A 22543-nucleotide genomic window follows, 5' to 3' on the forward strand; every position below is an offset into this window, starting at 1 on the left:
AGCCAGGAGTTTGAGACGAGACTTGGTAACACAGTGAGATCCCAATCTCTACAAAAAATTTAAAAAGGCCAGGTGTGGGGTCTCATGCCTGTAATTCTAGCACTTTGGGAGGCGGAGGCAGGAGAATCACTTGAAGCCAGAAGTTCAAGACCAGCCTGGGCAACATGGCGAGACCCCGTCTCCACACAAAATTTTAAAAATTAGCTGGGTGCAGTGGTGTGCACTGGAAATGGTGTGCACACCACTGTCACTGTACTATGCACACCACTGGAAATCCCAACACTTTGGGAGGCTGAGGTGGGAAGATCACTTGAGCCCAGGAGTTTGAGGCTGCAGTGAGCTGTGATCATGCCACTGCACTCCAGCCTGGGTGACAGAGTGAGACCCTATCTCCAAAAGATAAAATAAAGTATTGGGTGTAGTGGTGCATGTCTGTGGTCCCAGCTACTTGGAAGGCTAAGGCAAGAGGATTGCACATGCCCAGGAGTTTGAGGCTATAGTGAATCACGATCACACCACTGTACTCAGGCTGGGCAACAGAGTGAGACCCTATCTTTAAAAAAAAAAAAAAGGAAGAAAAATAAACCTCAGTAGCAATTCAGTATTGCCACCATATCTAAGCTTATGATTAGTGGTCTCTTGTTGAAGAAGCTATGGGTCAGTTTGAGTGACAAACTCAAATGGCAAATCACATCTGGTGGGAGTTGTGTTGCATATTAGTCCTATGAAGTAAGGTCACATATCAGTTTGCAGGAGTTTGGAAATCTAAAAAAACGAGTCCTTTACCATGGGTAGTTTGAGATGCACTGCTCTAGGAGAATGACATTAGAGAGCTCTCTAGGGTGGCTTAAAATGTGGGATTTTGTTGGATGCTCTTCCATTAACTGGTCCTGCTACTAAGTGCTGTATTAGCAGTGGTGCACATTGAACTACAAAAGCATTGTTGCTCTTCACTAGTCAATGCAAACTTGTAAGTGGTGTTTGAAAAAAGATGACACTTAGAAACAATATGGACTCAACCTGCATTTGCCCTCATAGTCCTCATCTGTTACAAACATGCAACAGTAACAGATACGTTGTGATTTCTCTTACAGAGATATCATGAAAGATAGTTGTAAAAGGAGTAGCAGATTATAATCTGCTTCTCACTGGAGCCACTCTTCGATTCCCATGACGCCTTCTACTTTTTGTTAGTCCTTTCCTGATACTTTTCAGCCCTAAACATACGGTCCTATTTGTATTTTCAAGTCTTAGTGAATGGTGGGAACAAAGTGTACTCTTAGCTGATACCTGCCCTTACTCATTCTTGCTAAAAGTCTCTTTTTTAAAATAGGAAAATATATTTGTTGATCGATCAAGGATGGCCCCGAAGACTCCAATAAAAAATGAACCAATTGATTTATCAAAGCAAAAAAAATTTACTCCAGAAAGAAATCCCATTACTCCAGTTAAGCTTGTTGACAGACAGCAAGCGGAACCATGGACACCCACAGCTAACCTGAAGATGCTCATTAGTGCTGCCAGCCCAGATATAAGGGACCGGGAGAAGAAAAAGGGACTATTCCGACCCATTGAAAACAAGGACGATGCATTTACAGATTCTCTACAGGTAAACAGACTGTGCTTCTCAGGGATTTTATAGAACTTAAACAATTTTACTTGATTATTAAAAAGTCATAGAACTCTCAACTTTTCAGCTCCTATTAAGCCAAAAGCAATGGCAAACTGAATATCTTTTGATTTATAGCAGAATTCTCATTCTATCTTATTTTTCATAACGAATGCTTTCTTTTCTGTATGATAGTCCCTGGACCAGGGCTCATTTTAAAATGATAAATTATTTTAAAGTAATGATATTTAATCATTTTTATTTAATGAAGGAATTTGGATTATTTAAATGCTGCTGTGAATTTTAATTTTGCCCAGATTTTAGGGATAATGTCAATGTAAATATTTTTTATTTAGGAAATTCCATTATTATATATGTTCAGTTTGTTAGTTTGGGGCTCTATTGAAGTTAAGCCGTCTTTAAATTACCTGTTCTGTGGGGAACCAGTGCTGTTGAATAAGCAGTATGTCTATACTTTGTTTTTTAAAAAAAAAGTCAATTATTTTCACTTCCCATCAAGCTTTTTCCCAGACTTTCTAAGAAAAGTTTTGCAGATTTCAGTATTCTTAGCCATTTTTCTCTTTTTGGCGGATTTTTCAAGCTATAAAAATTGCCAAAATGAAATAATTGGGAAGAGAGAAAAAAGATGTCTTGAATTACAACTTGAAATTCATAGAACAAAATGAATTTAATCGGTTATATATATTGCAGTAGTAGGTTAGTGCTAGTAGTAAGAGATTCTTTCACGTAACTAAATACAAATCACACAGTAGTTCCTACGTGCTTGAAGCCAGAGGAATTTCACAATTCCTTTTTTTAAGTCTGGGCTGTTCTTTGGCTTCCTTTCTGTTTTATATTTGATGTGCAACACACACGAGCTGGTTTCTAAGGCCTTGGGTTCAAATCACTAGCTGCGTGAGTGGGGGATGTCACTCAGGATCTCTGCATCTCAGTTTACTCGCCTGTAAAATGAGGCTGGTGGTACCTGTCCTGGTTTTATTGGGGTTCTAAAAACTAAATAAGAATATGCCTTTTGTTGTCAAAGGCATATAAGTATTAGATTTTTTGTAATTTTTTTTGACAAAAATATAGCAAAGTGAAAATCAGCCAGTGGGAATTGTTAGTGACCTCTTTCACAAGGTAACATTGTTAATCTCTTACTTTGGTAGAACTAGTTGTTCTACCAAACATGCCCCTAAAACAATTAAAATTTTGGTTTCTACCCAGGCTTTATAGAGAGATTTTAGCTGATCAGTCGCTAGAAATGTTCACCACCTGCAGGAAATAAATGCCTAAAATTTTGGCGGATTTAAAACTGACTTTCTTTTAAAATTTAGGGCTTTAATATCTTTCAGCATTGTTTCACAATTTGTGGTATAGAGGTGTTATACATCTTTTGTCAGGTTTATCTCTAGGTTTCCAAATTTTTTGATGCCATTGCAAATTTTTTTTTGTTTCAATTACCACTAGTTTGTTTCTAGTATATACAAATACAATTGATTTGTGTGTGTGTGTGTGTGTATTGATCTTATATCCAGAAAACTTATTATACTGATGCTTTAATGTCTGATTTATTAGGTCAAAGTCAAGTATTTTAAGTAGGTTTTTTTTTTTTTCCTTTTTCTAACTTTTATTTTAAGTTCATTGGGTACATGTGCAGGTTTGTTACATGGGTAAATTGCATTTTGCGAGTGTTTGGTGTACAGATAATTTGGTCACCCAGGTAATCATCATAATATCCAATAGGTAGTTTTTCAATCCTCACCCTCCTCTCACCTTCTGCCTTCAAACAGGCCTTGGTGTCTATTGTTCCCTTCTTTCTGTCTCGGGGTACTCTATGTTAAAACAGACTTTTAATACCTTTTTTAAACTAGTCTTTGTTACCTTTTGATAGACTATTTGATCATCTAAAATACACTTATCCTTTGCAGTACCTTTAACACCATGAATCTACCTCTCAGCTCAAAAATGGGTACAATGTAATTAATTTACATCTCCCTCCCCAACAGAGTAACCACTCTTCTGAATTTGTATGTATAGTCTTAGGGGACTTGCTTTTGTCAATCAACATACATCCTTAAGTTTTTGCATGTAGCTGTAGTTCTTTCATTGCTGTATGATAATCCACTGCATGACTACACCACAATTTATTCATTCTCCTGTTTGTAGCCATTTGGGTTGTTTGCAGTTTAGGGCTAATACAGACTATGCTATGATATTCGTTCTTGTTTATGTCTCCTGGTGTACATACACAACAATTTCCCTTGGATAGTGATTCTCAAAGGGTCATCTGGGGACCTCAGTGTCCACAGACAGTTTTCAGAGAGTGAGGAGGTCAAAACTCTTTTCATAATTATACAAAGACCTTTGCCATTTGAACTCTCATTCTCTCCCAAGTATACACTGGAGTCTTCCAGGAAGTACATGATGTGGGTATTGCAACAGACTGACTACAAAAGGCAAACACAAGAATCAGTTCTCTTCTATTAATCCAGAAACTGAAGAGATTTGAAAAATAATATTTAAAATACCCCTTTCTCACAAGACATTTTAACTGCCTCAATTTTAATTTCTAACATGGTAGCTATCAATAGATAACCCACATAAACAAAAAGCCCTGTGGAATCCTCAGTAATTTTTAAGAACATGAAGGGGTCCTGTGAGCAAAATGTTTGAGAACTACTGTTTTGGGTACATACCTACTGGTGGAGGTGCTACGTCATTAGATATGGAGATGTTCACAAGATAATGCCAAATTGCTTTTCAAAGTACTATTTGCCTCCCCCCAGAAATAAAGTTTTAGTCATCCATATCCTCTCTGACACTTGAAATTGTCTAATTTAGTAATTTCTGCTAATCTCATGATTATACAGTATATATCTTTTTGTGATATTCATTGGCTTTTCTTTGATTACTCATGAGATTAAGCTTCTTTCCACATGTTTACTGGCCACCATGTTTTTTTGCTTCTCTGTGAAATGCCTGTTTGTGTTCTTGGCCAATTTTAATGTTGTTGTTGTTGTTGTTGTTGTTGTTATATTGATTTGTAGGAGTTGATTATATAATGATACTAAACCTTTATTATATGTGTTATGTATCTATTCTTTCAGTTCAGTAATTGTCTTTTCCCTTTATGTTATTTCTTGATGGACAAAAGTTCTTAAGTTTAATATAGTTCATTTTTTCCTTTTAAGGGTAATGTTTTTTGTGTCTGAAGAAGCTCTTCCCTATTCCAAGGTTAGAAAAATATTCTCCTTCATTTTCTTCATTTAAAATTTGCTTTACATGTTGAAATCCTTGATCCATTTGGAATTGCTTTTTGTGTATGGTGTGATTCAAGAATACAACTTTGTTTTTCTGTACGTATCATCAGTTGTCCCTGCACCATTTATTTCAGGAGATCTTTCTCTTCCCCTCAGCTCGCAGTGCAACTGCTTTCATATCAAAATTCCATTTACATGGGTGTCTGTTTCTGAACTCTTCCTGTTCTATTGTCCATCCCTGTCCTAATACCCTATTGTAATAAGCACTGATAATCAGGTAAAACAGGACCCTCAACTTATTTTTCTTCAGAGTGTGTGGGCTACTCTGGGCTGTTTGTTCTTCCATATGTGTTTCAGATTGGATTTTATTGAGATTGCATTTAATCTAGAGATTAAGAATTAACCTCCTTAAGATACTGAGTTTTTTATCTATGAAGACAATGTATTTCACTAAATTTTAAGTATTCTTTAAAATCTAAGTTTTAGGATTTTATGCAAATAGATTTTTGCTAGATGTATTTCTAAAATCCTTACCATTTTTGTTGCTATCATAAATGATGTCTTTTCAGTGTATTTGCTGTTACTGTTGTATAGGAATGCAGCTGATTTTTAAAAACATATTATCTTGTATTCAACTACCCGGCCAAATTCTCTTACTATTTTTAATGATTTGTCTGAAATTCTTTTGAGTTTTTGTGTGAATAGTGACATCTTCTGCAGAAGGAAAGTAGCTGATTCCTTTCCAGTCCCTGTGCCTCAGTTTCTTTTTCTTGTCCTCATGCATTGACTAGGGTCTTCAATATGATATAGAAGAGAAAGTGATAGTGGGCATCCATATTGTTTCCTGACTTTAGGGGAACACGTCCAAGGTTTTATAAATAGATGTTTTCATGAATACCCTTCATTGAAGAAGCTCTCTGTTATTCCTAGTTTTTTTTATTATTGTTATTATTATACTTTAAGTTCTAGGGTACATGTGCACAGTGTGCAGGTTTGTTACATATGTATACAAGTGCCATGTTAGTGTGCTGCACCCATTAACTTGTCATTTACATTAGGTATATCTCCTAATGCTATCCCTCCCCCCTCCCCCCCACCCCACGACAGGCCCCGGTGTGTTATTCCTAGTTTTTTAAAGGTGTTTTTGAAAGTCGTGAATGACTGTTAAATTTATCAAATGTTTTTTCTGAATCTATAGAAATGATTATATCACTTTTCTCTTGAATCTATTTGTCGAAAAGCCTTTTACTTTCTTGGGGCTTGAATGGAGCCCCTTTCAAATGTGGGTTGAGGAGACAGGATGATAGTTTAATGTATTTACAAATAAAAGGATAAGGAAGAATATGATTGGACTGCCTTCATTCACTTTCATCAACCTTTGGTCAATTGTAAAATCTAAAGCAGTTTGGTGACAGAATGTAGGCCAGTGCATCTGAAATTTCCACGTCAATAAAAATTACCTAGAATCTTATGAAAAGGCAGATTCTGATATAGCTGATGCCTGAGCTTCTGCATCTCACAAGCTCTTGGTGATGCTGATTCCACAGGCCCAGTGAGTGCACTAGTAGCTAGACCATAGCAACCTGTAAATGATTTGCATTTTTCATTTGTCAAACTTTTCACTAATAGACTCAGCCTCAAATTATAAAGGAGAAAAAAAAATCAGTCCAGGGAAGACAATAGATAAAACATTCAGGGAATTAGATTAGGAAATGTATTTTAACCAGAATCTAAGGTGGTGTGTATTGAGATGTCCCCCCAGTTTGCCAGTACTGGCCATTGCCATTTCTCCATTAGGATGTTAACTGTGACATCTTCCCCCTCCCTTCTATCTGCCCTCTGTAGCTTGATGTTGTTGGGGACAGTGCTGTGGACGAATTTGAAAAGCAAAGGCCAAGCAGAAAACAGAAAAGTTTAGGACTCCTGTGCCAGAAGTTTCTAGCTCGCTATCCAAGTTATCCCTTGTCAACTGAGAAAACTACCATCTCCCTAGATGAAGTTGCTGTCAGTCTTGGTATGTATCATCAGATTACCTGGAGGCCTGTCTCCAGTTACAGTGGGAAACTGGTTTCCTTGGGCAGGCTGAAGGTTGAGGTAGTGTGAGCCCCTCAATTGGGTGAAGACAGAGGAATAGGCAGAGCTTCCTTTGTCATTGTCAAATTTGTTTTCATTATACACAGAATTTCAGGGAGACTTTCAGACCTCAGGACCAAATGAGAATGCAGTCTCTTTTAACCTTAAAATATATTTTTGTAGTGAGTAATATTTTTATAATAGAGTTACATTACAAATTAGTATCTCATTTTAAATTCATCCTACTTCAGACAGATGCAAAACTATTTAGAAATAGCCTGCTTTTTATTTTTAATAATGCTTCCAGGAGTTCAGAACTGGTGTGATTTCAACTTTGTAAAGCAAGATTTGAGAGCAAGAGCATTATGTTTAAAGCCCTATACGATGATTGGCATAGCAAGTGGGTCAAACTAGAAAAAGGTCATTTGGACATAACTCAAACAACTAAATCTTATAACAAAGAAGAATCCGTGTGTTCACGTGCATGAGTGTATGATGTGAGATGGGTGTATGTGCTGGAAATACGTATACACCTGCTTCAGAATAGAGACCCCTAGTGGACATTGCAGTTAGTTCCAGAATGAATGTATTGTTGACAATCGTTAAGTAAGCAGAAATCACAATGACTTGAAGGTGTCAGGGTGTCCCCTTAAAAATAGGAAGGTTTTACACACACACACAAAAAGAAAAAGTTCTGAAGAAATCAGCCAAATAAATGATAGATTATAATTTTTAGTTTGTTTCTTAGTTCTATTTCTTCCATATCCTAGAGAAATGTGCCCAAGTAGAGGAACGTCAACTTGAATTATTCAAGCTGAAAGCTAAATAGATTTTGGTTGTTGGAAACTGAGAAGAAGAGATAGTGGGTTATGATAAGAAGACCATGGGCTGGGCTTTGGGTCACATGGGGCTAGATTTGAAGCCCAGCTCTCTAATTTACAGGCTGTAAGAGCTTTAAAAAGTGAATTAACCTTTTTTTTTTTTCTTTTGGTCTATAACTTAGAGACCGCAGCACCTACCTTGCGGAGACATAGCAAAGTTAGGGATAATGTCAGTAACATGCCAAAGTCAATGGCTGGCATGGAGAGCTCTAATTATGTGGAGCAGTTTCTACTCAGCTCTTACTAGAATGTCGATACCCTAGCTGCCTTGTCCATCTCTATAGGAAGAGGAAGTCGAGTGCTATGGTTTGGGGGCCGATTTGGAGCCCAGAAGTGTAATATAGTATTCTAGAATTGGGGGCAATTAATCAAAAAAGGAAAGTGAGCCAACTGAGCATCAAAAAATGGGGTCCCTTGCTGGCCCTGGGGTGTATCAGTTGCATTTACATGGCATTTCTAATGGGAGGGTGTATGGAATGTTATACTCTCTCAACAAGATGTGTTAACATATGAAAACAGACTGGAATAAAGAAGCAGGCAGTTTTGGGCAAGGGACTATTGACTGCTCCTGCCAGCATCTTCCAATAGGCATGGTGAAGAGCCAGTTGAGGGCTTTTGGGTCCAGGGTCCTAGAAACTGGTCTTACAGTAAGGAAGGTAAAATGACAGATTGTCTGATACCCTTCTCATTGGGGTTCAGGAAGCCTACTTCCTCCATGTACCCAACTTCCATTAAGGAGTCTTGCACTGGTGTCCCTGCAGAAGACAAAGGATTAGATGTTTGAGGGCTGTGTTGCATCCCAGGGAGGACAGAAACGTAGACTCCTACTTGCATATGACTACAGATGGTTGTGCACACCCCATGTTATGGCTGCCTGGAGCAGAACTCTAGAGATTTTTACAACAGCTTCCCAGTGCCTCCTGATCACCCAGACCTGCTAAACAAGCATGCCATCTTTTCATGTGACATCATAAAATGGGGTTCCTTGCTGGAAGCTATTTCACTGCCAACTATCTTTTGGGGTTGAGTCTTAACTCTGTGCTACATCCCAGGTTACAGATTGCAAGATGGTATTTTACTGAGGATGTGCAGAGCATTCAAATTGCATTGTTTTCCAGATTCCAGTGCTATGTAGATTTGACATTGGATATCATGGGTAACAGTTTAGAGAACTGGGAGTAACTTAATAGCACAGCCTAGGAAACTATTTTTCTGGACTGAGAATTCTTAGTAAGTCCCACCAGCAACTAAGGGAAGCATAGCAAAAATTAGTAAATCCTTGACCATATAACTAATGCCATGATTGGGGTTAATAGAATGACTTCAATACAAAAGAAAAAGAAGACTGAATGCAGGGAAAACCGTTCTAACAGAGCAAGCCCCCAGAGTAATCTATGGGTCTTGAGACTTGTGAAATGGAACTTTTTAGTGCACCAGCCAGTGGATAGTTAAGCTCAGTTCAGATGAAAGAGGTTAAGGGATTGTGCAGACAGGCAGCTGTCATGTTGGTTTTCACCAAAAGCACCTACTGAACAGCCACTGTGCATCCTGAGAATCATCCGGGTGGTCAGAACCTTCTTTTATTTTCCCTTCTTGGGATGTCTAGCCACTAGATGGAGACTTAACAGCTTGTCGTCAGATATCAACTAACAAAACAGCAGGCATATGGCTGGCCCTGGGATGTCAGTTGCAGTCACATGACATTTATAATGGGAAGGTTTATAGAATGTTATGCTGTAAACAAGATGTGTTAATACATGAAAACAGACTAGAATAAAGAAGCAGGCAGTTCTGGACAAGGAGCTGCTGCCTGCTCCTGCCAGCACCTTCCGGCAGGCATCTGGCACCAAAGCCTGAGCTTGTGAGGGTAACAAGCCTTTCAGGGTCATGAGCTGAAATGTTCTGATTGACTGTGAAATGCTTCTTCATGCATGTGATAGAACTTCCTCTCAGCTCTGGAGTTCTCATTGTAATTTGGTATATTTCTCATGTTAAATTTTTGAAGGGCCAACAGCTACATTCAGAGTCTGCCCTGATTATATAACAGCTCCTGGCAAATGAAAGAAGGCATCTTTGTAGCTGGGCTGGTTTTCTGCAAGATGCCTGGAGGCTTTTGCTATAGGCCCAAGGGCCTGTTAGATAACAGAATGAATCACAGACATGAGATTTTTAAAATCTGTTTCTACTATGACCTCTAATGCTAGCAGGGATTTTAGGTATAACCAATGTCATACCAAAAGTAATGACAAAAGTATTTATTTAAAATTAACACCTACTGGAGACTCTACAGTTACAGTTAGATTTCATCCTCATTATTATATAAGATAAATCCAAAAACATAAAAAGGTTAAGTAACTTCCCAGGATCACTCAGCTACTAAGGGATTTATCAGGGATCCAAATGTAGGCAGTCTGACCCCAGAGCACCCCCCACCTTAACCACTATAAGTATTTTTGCTAGGTTTAATGGACAGCTTATAATCCTAGCTGCCTTGGGAGTGTTGGGAAGGTGAGTAGTGAGCTGCCGAGCCTCGTGGTCAGCTTGTACTGGAGAATCTGTGCTTCACTTTTGGGCTGTTTGCCAGGTTATGGTGAATGAGAACACAGAGAATTGTTAATAGCCATGATGAACAAAAGGAGACTCCCATGTTGTTCCAACCCCAGCTCTGGCTTCCTTCAGCAATATGAGAAGGGTATTCAAGCCTTTGACACCTGCATTTCCAGTTCAAAATAGAAAACATAATATTTGCATCCATTTTCCTTACTGGTCCATTGAGAGCGTTATCGAGGTAATATTTTTATATCATTGGAACTTCGTGAAAGGATAGATAGTATTGTCTAATAGGGAAGTGTCAGTTATTGGACACAGTTGATTTTATAGTCTGCATAATTAGGAGTACAAATCACAGTCAACCATCCATTCATCAAGTGTCCATTAGGCACACTGTTACGTGTATTGCTCAGACCACCAGTTTCAGCATGCTGAAATGTTTGTGTGGTTTGCCTGATGGGTCTAAAGAGCAGTTGCTGTACTGTTTATGTCAGACAGATGGAAATGTCACCATCTCTGGATAGATGTTTTATTTTAGATCTGTTTAAGGGTTGGATCTCAAGAAGGAAAAAGAAAAATAATTTCTATTGGTTGCATCCTTACAGGTTGAATTTCTTGAGCATCCACGCAGTGGGCATTATATTGGGGATCAGACAAAGTAGTTCACAGACATAGTCCAGGCCCTCAAGAAACTTCTCTTCAAAAATGTTTGTCTGCATGATGTCCATCGGCCTCTGTTTTTAAACAGGTGTGGAAAGGAGACGCATCTATGACATTGTAAATGTGCTGGAATCGCTGCATCTGGTCAGCCGGGTGGCTAAGAATCAGTATGGCTGGCATGGACGGCACAGCCTGCCAAAAACCCTGAGGAACCTCCAGAGACTAGGAGAGGAGCAGAAATATGAAGAGCAGATGGCCTACCTCCAACAGAAAGAGCTGGATCTGATGGATTATAAATTTGGAGAACGTAAAAAAGATGGCGATCCAGATTCCCAGGAACAACAGTTATTGGATTTCTCTGAACCCGACTATCCCTCTTGTGAGTCCATTGTAACTTCATGAGTAATGGCAGAGAAAGAGCGAGTGATGGTCTTTTCTGTAGAGATTCACTGCTCGGATGGGAAGTGCCAGGTTGACAAACCTGGAGGGATATGTCCTCTTATTCTCTTCACTGAAGAAAGGAAAGCAGATGACTCCCCAACTGGACTGTCCACTCGACCTCATTTAAACAAACCTGGCTGATGGCAGTTCACTCGAGTTTGGCCTGTTGGGAGAATAGATCGCTAGCAGTACTCCCATTTTTAGATTGGCAGCCCCATGCTGCTGCTTTTTGTGCACCTGTAAGATTTACTTTGAAAAAGTTGTATTTTCAAAGAATTTTATCTAATTATATACTGAAGTAGACTTAGACTACTTAGAAAATAACTCCATTCGCAGAAAATGTTGATAAGAAAGACAGACAACCTCTGCTTTCATTTGGTGCAGAATTTTTATTTACATCGGCATCATTCTTCCTTCCCAATTCATATTTAGCCTATTCTTGTTTTAGCCATTGATCTTCATCCCTGTTGTTAAGATGACAGAGTACAAGTGTCACGTCTCACTTGCAAATATAAGAAATGGAAAGAAAGGTGGGCCTGGTTTTCATTAGATTCACTGCCTCATGCCTTTCAGTTCCACCTCATGAGCCAGTACTTATCTTAATAACCAGAGAAGACAGCCATCTGTCGGAGATGGTTTGCCTGCCATCCACAGGAGCACATATCTAATCTGTCTCCTGTTTATATATAGTTCATTTATTCACATATTTCTGAAAAGAAGTGGAAGAGGCGGGCATCTACTATGTTTAGGGTATAGTCTAGATATTGCAGGCACAGAGAAATAAAAATGGAGTAGCAATTTGCCTTTGAGAGGAGAGTTGATGTTCTGAAAACAATTCTATCTTCCTACCCTATCTTTTTATTATTCTACGTTAATCTTTCCAAGAAGTTGCCTCGGTAAAACTACCGTATGGATTCTATTATAGGAAGTATAAGTATAAAGCACTGAGTGGTTTAAAATATGCATCTCAGAGTTTATGCCTACTGTAGAGTAATTTTACGAGCCACAAGAAAATCGGCCTCATTTCTTCCTGAGCTGACTTCTGCGATGTGTATCCAGTAAGCTTCTGCCTATGACAGGGGTGATCTTTCCATCTGCTGATAGGGCTAGATCATTTTGGGAAGCTGCAAGTATAGTCTTTCTTGTAGAAAATCATGTGCTTTGATGCTTTTGTTTCATTCCTTGTGTAGCATCTGCAAACAGTAGAAAAGACAAGTCTCTGAGAATTATGAGCCAGAAGTTTGTCATGCTGTTCCTCGTCTCCAAAACCAAGATTGTCACTCTGGATGTGGCTGCCAAAATACTGATAGAAGAAAGCCAAGATGCCCCGGACCACAGTAAATTTAAAAGTAAGAATCTTCACCTACATCAACTTACTAGTACAAAAAGGGTGGGATTTCATGTGTTGATATTTTCTCCTTCCAAGATTAAAAATATATATATTGTTTTTGACTTACGTACTCCTTTCCTGCATTCATCAAGGTTTTTGGTGCTGTGACAGGTAAGTTAGTCACCTACTAGAATTCAGCTTAAAGTCCTGTCAGTGCCTTTTTCTTGATGATTTCAGTAGAGTGAAAAACAGAACACTATCCTGAGAACTCCGGTCAGGGAGGGTATGAATTATTTTGCATTTCTCTTTAGTAATGCTGCATCCAAGACAGAATGTCTGAGTTTTCTTTCCCCTTTTTTCCCCACCCCCTGCATACTCTTCTGAAGGGTGGAGATGAAAATTGTCTACAGGTAAGAACCAGAAGAATGCCCAGGGTAAGGGTGGTGGGACATGGACAGGGAGAGAGTTTCCAAGCATCACACCCAGTGCATCCTCCTTTTCTGTCCAGCTTGGATACTGAGCCAAATGCCCTGGGCTGCTGGTAGCCTGTAAGCCCCGGGAAGCCATGAGCTGCAACACTCTCTAGTTATTTTTTGTTTCCAGCTGAAATTACAGTCACCCTGTGGGTGAAATGGCTAGATAAAATCAGGATTGGGAAGAAGAAAGCTGCATCTGGGGTGAATGCTTACTATTTCTAGATGATAATTCAAACTTCTTTGCTTGATCTTAACACCGAGGTCAAGTGGGTTTCCTACCTGTAAATCCATTTCTTGAATAGAAAATACTCTGTGGTCATTATCCTGCCTGTTTCATGTGCTACCACCCCTTCTGAGTATTTCCTCTACTTTGTACATATTTAAGTGTTTCTCCCAAAGCCACTTAAGATTCAGGTGAGGCCCATCCAACCGCTTCTCACTGGGTAGCTGGAATGCTACGATTTCAGGTGAGGAGCTGCCTGTCTTTAGCACAGTTGTACTGTTGACCTTGAGCATCCTGTGTGCCCAGGAGTGCAGCCTGGCAGGAAACTCTGGGGAATCTTTGTCATTTTCACAGATCAGCTGCCTGGTGGAGCTGGCACCACAGTCTCCTGCTGGGAGAAACTCAGGGCATGCTTTTGACGTGCCATGTCAGAATTACAATTACTAAGCCTTTAATTACAGCCCGTTCCCTCCCTTGCTGTTTTTGCAATCACAGTGCTCCCTATGTGTCACCAGGTGCCTCTTGTAAGAGGTGTGAAGTTGTGGGAATGGAAGGACACACTGACCTTCCCTTAGCCTTCAGATACTGCAGGTACATAAATCCTGGGTGATTTTATGACACAGCCACTGGTCTCCTCATCCCAACTTGCTACTTTCCACCCGAGGTTTATATGGCAGCCGAGAAAAGTCACCTGTCACATAAACTAAACTGTTATGGTGTCACAGGCAGCATGATCATAATCGTGTTTTATATCTTCAAGCAAAGGTACGACGCCTCTATGACATAGCCAATGTTTTGACCAGCTTGGCTCTGATAAAGAAAGTGCATGTAACAGAAGAGCGAGGCCGTAAACCAGCCTTCAAGTGGATCGGGCCTGTGGACTTCAGCTCAAATGGTAAGGTGGCGTGGTTTTGCTAGCAGGCTGTTTTATTTCGAATTCTCAGTTCCTTTTTCAGGTCTCACATCTACTACACAGTGAGACTGATCTTTTCCCATGTCACATACAAAATAGACTAGTGACTCCACTCTTGGAACGGTTAACATTAGCCTACAAATTGTGCATGCTGGTTTGCCCACACACGGTAGGAAAAGAAATACTGAGCGTTTATAACGTGGGAGTTTCTCTAACTACTAATTTACAGCTCTTTAACTGTTTAAATTTTGTTCTGAAGCTTTTTCCTGAAAGTTTGGGACCCAGAATTAAAAATGACACCTCTTTTGAACTTCAGTTGTTGCTACATTAGCAGAATAAAACGTGGTTTCTCTTTGAAATTCTACGTAATGTAAAAATTATGAGTAAAGATCACGTCAATTACTATCACAAAACTTATATGTGGTAAGATTGCATCTAAATGTAGTATGAATGTAATGGACTTTTTTTTATTTAAAAGGTTATAAATATAATTTTACAAAACTGGAGTCAAAGAGGATATTATCTTCTACTTATTTCATGGGTAATATATGAGCAATCAGGGACTAGATCCAACTGCACCAGCTATTTTACATACAGCTGTACTGCCTGGGAAGAAGCCATTAAAGTCATTTTTAAATTACCCTTCCAATTTTGGTGTTAGTGGTATAAATGTGAGCCACTTAACCCAGACTTATAAATATATAGCTCTCCACCTCACTTGTAGCACATTATTCACTTAGGATCTAGATGAAACCACTTAAAATCAAGTATAACAAATTCAACCCAGTGCATAGAACACTGTGTGCCAGTGACTATATTAAGGGCCCTGAGAGACTGAAGATATGGGTGACACAGTCCCTGCCTGCATGAAGCATACAACTTTGCCATTTTCTCCTTTCTGCCTCTGGTTTCTCCCATTCTTTTCACCTGTGAAGCCCTCTTCTTTTTAACATGAAAATACTCTCAAACTTCAAGATCTGGCTCAAATGTCAACTCCTCTATGAAGTTTTCCCTGATAACCCAGAGCAGAGTGTCTCATCTGAATGACTGCAATTGAGTATTGTGCGGTTTGTGCTGGATGAGGTTGATACGGTGGTGTCATCCCTACCCTACACATTTGAGACCAGACATCATCTTTATTCATCCTTGATTACCCCATAGTATCCAGAACAGTGCCTTACTCACTTTACTTGGTTAATGAGCTTCTATAATTAGGCATATAGTTAGCATACATTTGAAAGTTAGGAGAGCAATTACACTCTAGATGGGGTGGTACTGGCTCTATAGGCATTCAGAGAGGATACAGATTAAGTTCTGATGGGCTGTTAGGTTTTGGAAGGATGAAGAGAACATGGGATAAAAAATAATGAGATACAGTGTTACAGTGTGATCACTAGGGACTGTATTTTTGGAAGGCCTCAAAAATTAAGGCAAGAAATTTGGACTAGATGTGATAGACAGAATTAACCAAGAGTCTTTGGACAATGATTAAAAGAGAGGAAGGACTCAAAGGTGGTCGTACCATTGAAGAAAATTAGATAGCTGGGCTGGGCACAGTGGCTCACACCTGTAATCCCAGCACTTTAGGAGGCCAAGGCGGGTGGATCACCTGAGGTCAGGAGTTCGAGATGAGCCTGACCAATATGATGAAACCCCGTCTCTACTAAAAATACAAAAATTAGCCAGGCATGGTGGCATGCACCTGTAATCCCAGCTACTGAGGAGGCTGAGACAGGAGAATTGCTTGAACCTGGGAGGCGGAGGTTGCAGTGAGCCAAGATCGCTCCATTGCACTCCAGCCTGGGCAACGAGTGAAACCCCGTCTCAAAAAAAAAAAAAAAGAAAGAAAAAGAAAGTAAAATAGCTGGAAGATGAGCAGCTGTTGAGAAGTCGAGACGTTCGTGTATTTGCACCATGGGACAGAACGGGGAGAACTCTCTGATTTGACATGAGAGAAAGACTTTGGAGGCAGGTCAGGAAAATTAAATTGAACGTATTTCCTCTGCCCTCTGGAAACCTGATCTTTCTGTATTCCCTAGTGTCATTACTGATAACATCAAGTTTCCTTTGATTCCTTGAGCCATTCTTCATCCCTTGCCTAGCCATTTCTCACAAATTTTATAAATGTCTTCCTCCTCCTCTTTCCTACCAGCATAGCACAGTGTATTATGAATGGTGTTTTCTTTTTAACAGCTTTATTGAGATGTCATTGATACGTAATAAATGGCAGGAAGTTAAAGTTACAATTTGATAAGTTTTTCATATGTGTGTACCTGTGAAATCATCAAGATAATGAACATATCCATTACCTTCAAAAGCCTCCTCCTGCCCGCTTTGTAATTCCTCCCTTCTGGTCCCCACTCCCATCCCCAGGCAACCACTGACCTGCTTTCTGTCACTCTGGATTTGTTTGTATTTTCTATAATTTTGTTGTAAGTGAATCATATATAGCCAATCTTCATTATTTACAGATTTCTTATTCGTGAATCTTTCTACTTACTAAAATTAACTTGTAACTCCAAAGTCAGTACTCAGGGTGTTTCCACAGTCAGTTGTGGTCATGCACAGCTTGGTGAAGAATTTGGGTCTCCCAATGCACATGTTCCCAGATGAATCAGGCAGTACTCTGCCTTCTTGTTCCAGCTCTCATACCATAAGCCAGCATTCTGTTTGCAGTCTTTTTAGTGCCACTTTTTCACATTTTTGTGCTTTTTGGCTCCCAAGTATTGCTGTCTAGTGTTTCTTAACACAAGAAAGCTGCACTGTGCCTTACAGAGAATATACATGTGTTAGATAAGCTTTGATCAGGTATGAGTTATAGTACTATTGGCCAAGTTCAATGTTAATAAATCAACAAATATTAAACAGATTTCTTTAAAAAGAAACACACATAAACAAGGTCATATATTGATCAGCTAATGAAAATGTTGTAACCAGAGGCTCACAGGAACCTAACCCTTTATGTCCCCTAGAAGCAATGGGTCAATATTTGCTAATTCGGTGTTTGCAGTGACTTTATAGAACATAACTACTGTGAATAATGAGAATCAACTATAACTGTACCCTTTTGATCAGGCTCCTTTCACTTTCACTCAGCATAATTATTTTGAGATTTATACATATTGTAGCATGTATCAGTAATTTATTTTTATTGCTGAAGAGGCTATTATATATAAAGCTCCTGCAATTATTTATGTACATGTCTTTGTATGGGCATATGTTTTCATTTCTCTTGGGTAGATACCTAGGAATGGAAAGGCTGCAACGTATGGTAGGTGGATGTTTGAAATTTTTGAGAAACTTCCAAACTGTTTTCCAAAGCAGTTATGACGTTTTACTACCAATAGTATATGAGAGTTCTATTTCAACCATATCTTGCCAAAACTTGATATGGTCAGTCTTTTTAATTTTAGCCATCCTGATAGGTGTGTAGTGGTATCTCATTTTGGTTTTAATTTGCATTTCTCTACTGATTAATGATGTTAAGCATCTGTTTTGCCATCTGTTTATCTTCCTTAGTGAAGGATGTGCTCAGATCTTTTGCCCATTTGTTGCTATTGGGTTGTCTGCTTTCTTATTATTGAACTGTGAGAGTTGCATATACATTCTGCATACAAGTCTTTTATCAGGTATATGATTTCCAAATATTTCCCCTCCATCTGTGGCTTTGTCTTTTCATTTTTTTACCAGTGTCTTTTGAAAGTCAGAAGATCTTAATCTTCAGGAATTCCACTAATATATTAATTTTTATTAATGTTTTTCTTTAGTGGGTCATGTTTTCAGTTTTTAGGTAAGAAATCTTTGCCTAACACGAGATCACACATGTGGTGTGAGTTATGGATCAATGGGGTGCTTTTCTGAGAGGATGGGAGGTTACATATTGATATCCAGTTGTACCCGCACCATTTGTTGAAAATATTATCCTTTCTCTCCTAAATTTATTTTGTGCCTTTATTAAAAATAAATTGACCACATATATGTATGGTAATGTTTCTGGACTCTCCATACTGCTGCATTGATCTGTTTGTCTATTTGCTGTCATGCTAATACTGACCTCTTAAAACGAGTTGGGAAGTAGTCACTCCTCTTCAGTTTTCTGGAAGAGTTTGTGTAGAATTGTTATTATTTTTTCCTTAAATGTTTGGAAGAATTTATCAGTGAAGAATCGATAAATAAAGAATTTTTCAGTGAAGCCATTTGGGTCTGGTTTTTATCTGTAGTTAAAAACTTTCTATGTGAGAAGGTTTTTAACTACAGATTACATTTTTTGAATAGCTATAGAGCTATTCAGATTATCTCTTTATAGCTCCTTTAACTTTGAGTTCAATTTGTTCTTATTGTAGTTTATTAAGGTAGAAGCTGAAATAATTAATTTGAGACCTTTCTTCTCTTCCAATAAGCATTTAGTACTATAAATTTTCCTCTCAGTACTGCTTTAGCTGTATCTAACAAATGTCGATATGTGTGTTTTCATTGTCTTCCAATTCAAAATACTTTCTATTTTCCCTTTTGATGTCTTCTTTGGCCCACAAATTATTCAGACACGTGTCATATAGTTTCTAAATATTCTGGGATTTTCTAAATGTCTTTCTCTTATGGATTTCTAATTTCATTTCATGTAACCAGAGAATATACTTTGTATAACTTGAATCTTTTAAATTTATTGAGACCTGTTTTGTGGTACAGACACAGTCCATCTTGGTGAATATACACAAATATACAGAGTATATATTCTGTTGTTGTTTGGTAGAATGTTCTATAAATGTCCAGTTCTTTTATATTCTTACTGATTTTATGTTTACTTGTTCTAGCCATTATTGATAGATGGATATTGAAATCTTTGATTATAGTTGCAGATTTGTCTGTTTCCTCTTGCAGTTCTTTAAAGTTTTGTGGAATGGATTTTGAGGCTCTTCAATGAACTCTGTCTGCATAAATATTTAGGATCACTAAGTCTTCTTGATGAACTGACCCTTTTATCATTATAAAATTACCCTCTATTCCCGGAGATAATTCTTTGCTCTGAAATCTACTTTGTCTCATAGTGATATAATCACTTCAGCTTTCTTTTTATTAGTTAGCATAATATATATTATCCTTTTATTTAAATAATTTCTGTCTCTATTTAATGTGAGTGTCTGGTGGGCAGTATACATAGTTGAATTCTTTTTAATCTAATCTGACAATTTATGCTTTTCAATTGGGTTATTTAGGCCATTTACACTTAATGTGATTCTTGATCTTGAATTTTAATCTGTCATCTTGCTATTTGTCCTATTTGCTTATTGTTTCTTTTTCCTCTTTTTCTTTCTTTTGGATTTATTAAGTATTTTTTATGCTTCCATTTTATCTCCTTTGTTGATTTCTTGGCTATAATTCTTTATTGTGTTAATGGTTGCTTTAGGGTTTATAGTGTACATTTTTAATTTGTCACAGTCTACTTTCAAGTGATAGTATACTACATGTATTGTACAAGAATCTTACAATAACTTGCTTTCATTCCTCCCTGCCTGGCCTTTGTGCTATTGCTGTCAAACATTTTACTGCTATATATGTTACAAACCCCATGGTGTGTTACTGGGGGCTTTTTGTTTGTTTTTTTGGTAGAGACAGGGTTTCACTATGTTGCCCAGGCTGGTCTCGAACTCCTGAGCTCAAGTGATCCACCCGCCTCAGCCTCCCAAAGTGTTGGGATTAGGGGTGTGAACTACCACGCCTGGTCCACAGTTAATTACCTTTTAAAGAAACTTTAATAAGAAAATTTCCTAACCCTAACCCATGTTGTTACCATTTCCAGTGCTTGTCATTTTTTTGCAAATGTAGGTTTCCATCTAATATCATTTTTTTTCTGCTTGATGAACTTTAACATTTCTTTTAGTGCAAGTATGCCAATGATGAATTCTTCTAGCTGTTGTATGTCTGAGAATGTCTTTATTGTGCCCTTGCTTTTGAAAAACATTTTTGCTGGGTAAAAAATTCTAGGTTGACGCCAGGCACCATTGCTTATGCCTGTAGTCCCCACTATTCAGGAGGAAGGAGGTGGGAGGATTGTTTGAGCCCAGGAGTTCAAGTCCAGCCTAGACAATACAGTAAGGCCCCTGTATCAAATAACTAAAAGAATTTGAGGTTGAAGTTTTTTTTTTCCTTTAGTTCCTTTTTTTTTTTTTTTTTAATTTATTTTATTTTTTTTAGAGACAAGGTCTCACTCTGTCACCCAAACTGGAGTGCAGTGGCGTGATGGCACGATCATGGCTCACTGCAACCTCAAACTCCTGGGCTCAAGCGATCATCCCACCTCAGCCACCCAAAGCGCTAGGATTATAGGTGTGAGCCCACACACTCAGTCCTTTAGTTCTTTAAAGAAGTTGCTCCACTGTTTTCTAGCCTGCATAGTTTCTGGCAAGAAATCAACCATCATCCTGTTCTTTATATGTTAATGTGTCATTTTTCCCTGGTTGCTTTTAAGTTTCTCTCTATGACTGGTTTTAAGCGATTTGATGATGTATGACTTGGTGTCCTTTTCTTCATGTTTCTTGTACTTAGATTTGTTGAGTTTCTTGGATCTTTGGGTTTAAAGTTTTCATCAAATTTGGCTAATTTTCAGCCATTACTTAATCAAATATTTTTCCTGTCCCCTCATCTGCTGTTTTTACAGATTCCACTTATGCTTGCTTTTGGTTACCTAACGTTGTCCCACAGTTTGCTGATTCTTTGTTCATTTCTGTCTTTTTTCTAGTGTTTCATTTTTGTACAGTTTCTATTGCTATGTCTTTAAGTTCTCTATTTATTTCTACACTTTCTAATCTGCCATTAATTGTATACACTGTATTTTTCATCCCCACCATTGTATTTTTTTATCTCTAGAAGTTTGATTTGAGCCTTTACATTTTTGATGTCTCTAAGATAACATATCCAGTCTTTCCTCTAGTGGCTTAAATTTATGGTATGCAATACTAATATGTGTTTTAGTGTGCTGGTCTACTTCCTATCATCTGCTTCACTTCTGGGTCCATTTCAATTGATTTTTCTCCTCATTGTGGGTCATATTTTCAGTTGTGTGCCAGACACTGATAATTATACATTATTAGGTGCTAGACATTTCTGTATTCCTAAAAATGTTTTAGCTTTGTTCTGGGAAGTTATACGGAAACAGTGATCCTTTTGGGTGTTGCTTTTAAGTTTGGCTCAGCAAAACTCTATGAGCTTTTAGTCTTTAGTATGTTTTTCCCCTTATTGGGGCAACACCTTTTTTAGTACTCTAACCAATCCCTCCTGAATTAGGTTTTTCTACTGTAGCTATTGGCAACAGGCACTTTTCCCAGTCCTCTATGAGCTGCAGACATTGTTCCCTCTAGTACTTTCTAATGGTTCTTTCCCTGGCCTTGGGTATCTTTCTCACATGCATCAGTACTCCAGTGAATGTTCAGTTTGGACCTTTGCAAATCCCCAGCATTCTCTTTCTGTATAGCCCTCCTCTCCAGCATTCTGCCCTGCAAACCCTAGCTGCCTTGACTTTCCAGGACTCCCAGCTCTATCTTCAACTTAGGGGGACCTCCAGTCTCTGTCTAGGTCCCTCTCCCTACATCCCAACCTAGAAACATTCTCCAGGCAGTAAGCTAAAAGCATCATAGAGCTCACCCTATTTGATTCCTGTCTCATAGAGATCACTGTCCTACATGTCCTGATGCCCAAATGTGTTGAGAGCCACAGTTTTATGCAGTATGTCCAATATTTTGTTTCAGGAAGGAGGCAAATGTGGCCCCTATTACTGACTTGACCTGTTTTCTTTTTGATTTTGTAATTTCTTATTTTTCTAACTGGGCTTTTGTTCTAAGAAAAAGAAAACTGTAAAGATTACTTTTTGTTGTTATTTTCATTTCAAAGTTTAATTAATGTGAAATGCATGTTTTAGAAAATGTAAATCTAGCTGGGTCTTTCAGTTTATTACATCAATTCTCTAACTAAAATGTGCATGCTTTGAGCTTAGAAAAAAATTAGCACAAATGAATAAGGTAGAGATGACCATCTGTACAACATGGATAGCTGCCTGAGTCTATATAGAAAGTTCTATCTTAACCCCACATACACTCCGTTAGACACAAACAGTGTCTCCAGGGCCTAACC

General features: G+C 38.4%; 1 protein-coding gene across 1 annotated transcript in view; it reads left to right on the top strand.

Annotated features, from left to right (window-relative positions):
- The window catches only part of E2F7 (E2F transcription factor 7), a 44418-nt gene that overhangs the window by 8167 nt on the left and 13708 nt on the right, over positions 1 to 22543 (top strand). The window contains exons 3-7 of the mRNA XM_033221194.1: positions 1334 to 1609; positions 6718 to 6886; positions 11125 to 11415; positions 12668 to 12826; positions 14267 to 14401. Of these exons, the coding sequence (XP_033077085.1) occupies positions 1334 to 1609; positions 6718 to 6886; positions 11125 to 11415; positions 12668 to 12826; positions 14267 to 14401 (1030 nt within the window). The remainder of the gene's footprint in view (positions 1 to 1333; positions 1610 to 6717; positions 6887 to 11124; positions 11416 to 12667; positions 12827 to 14266; positions 14402 to 22543) is intronic.

This window comes from Trachypithecus francoisi, unplaced genomic scaffold (assembly GCF_009764315.1).
Source record: "Trachypithecus francoisi isolate TF-2019V2 unplaced genomic scaffold, Tfra_2.0 Lachesis_group11, whole genome shotgun sequence".
Lineage (NCBI taxonomy): Eukaryota > Metazoa > Chordata > Mammalia > Primates > Cercopithecidae > Trachypithecus > Trachypithecus francoisi.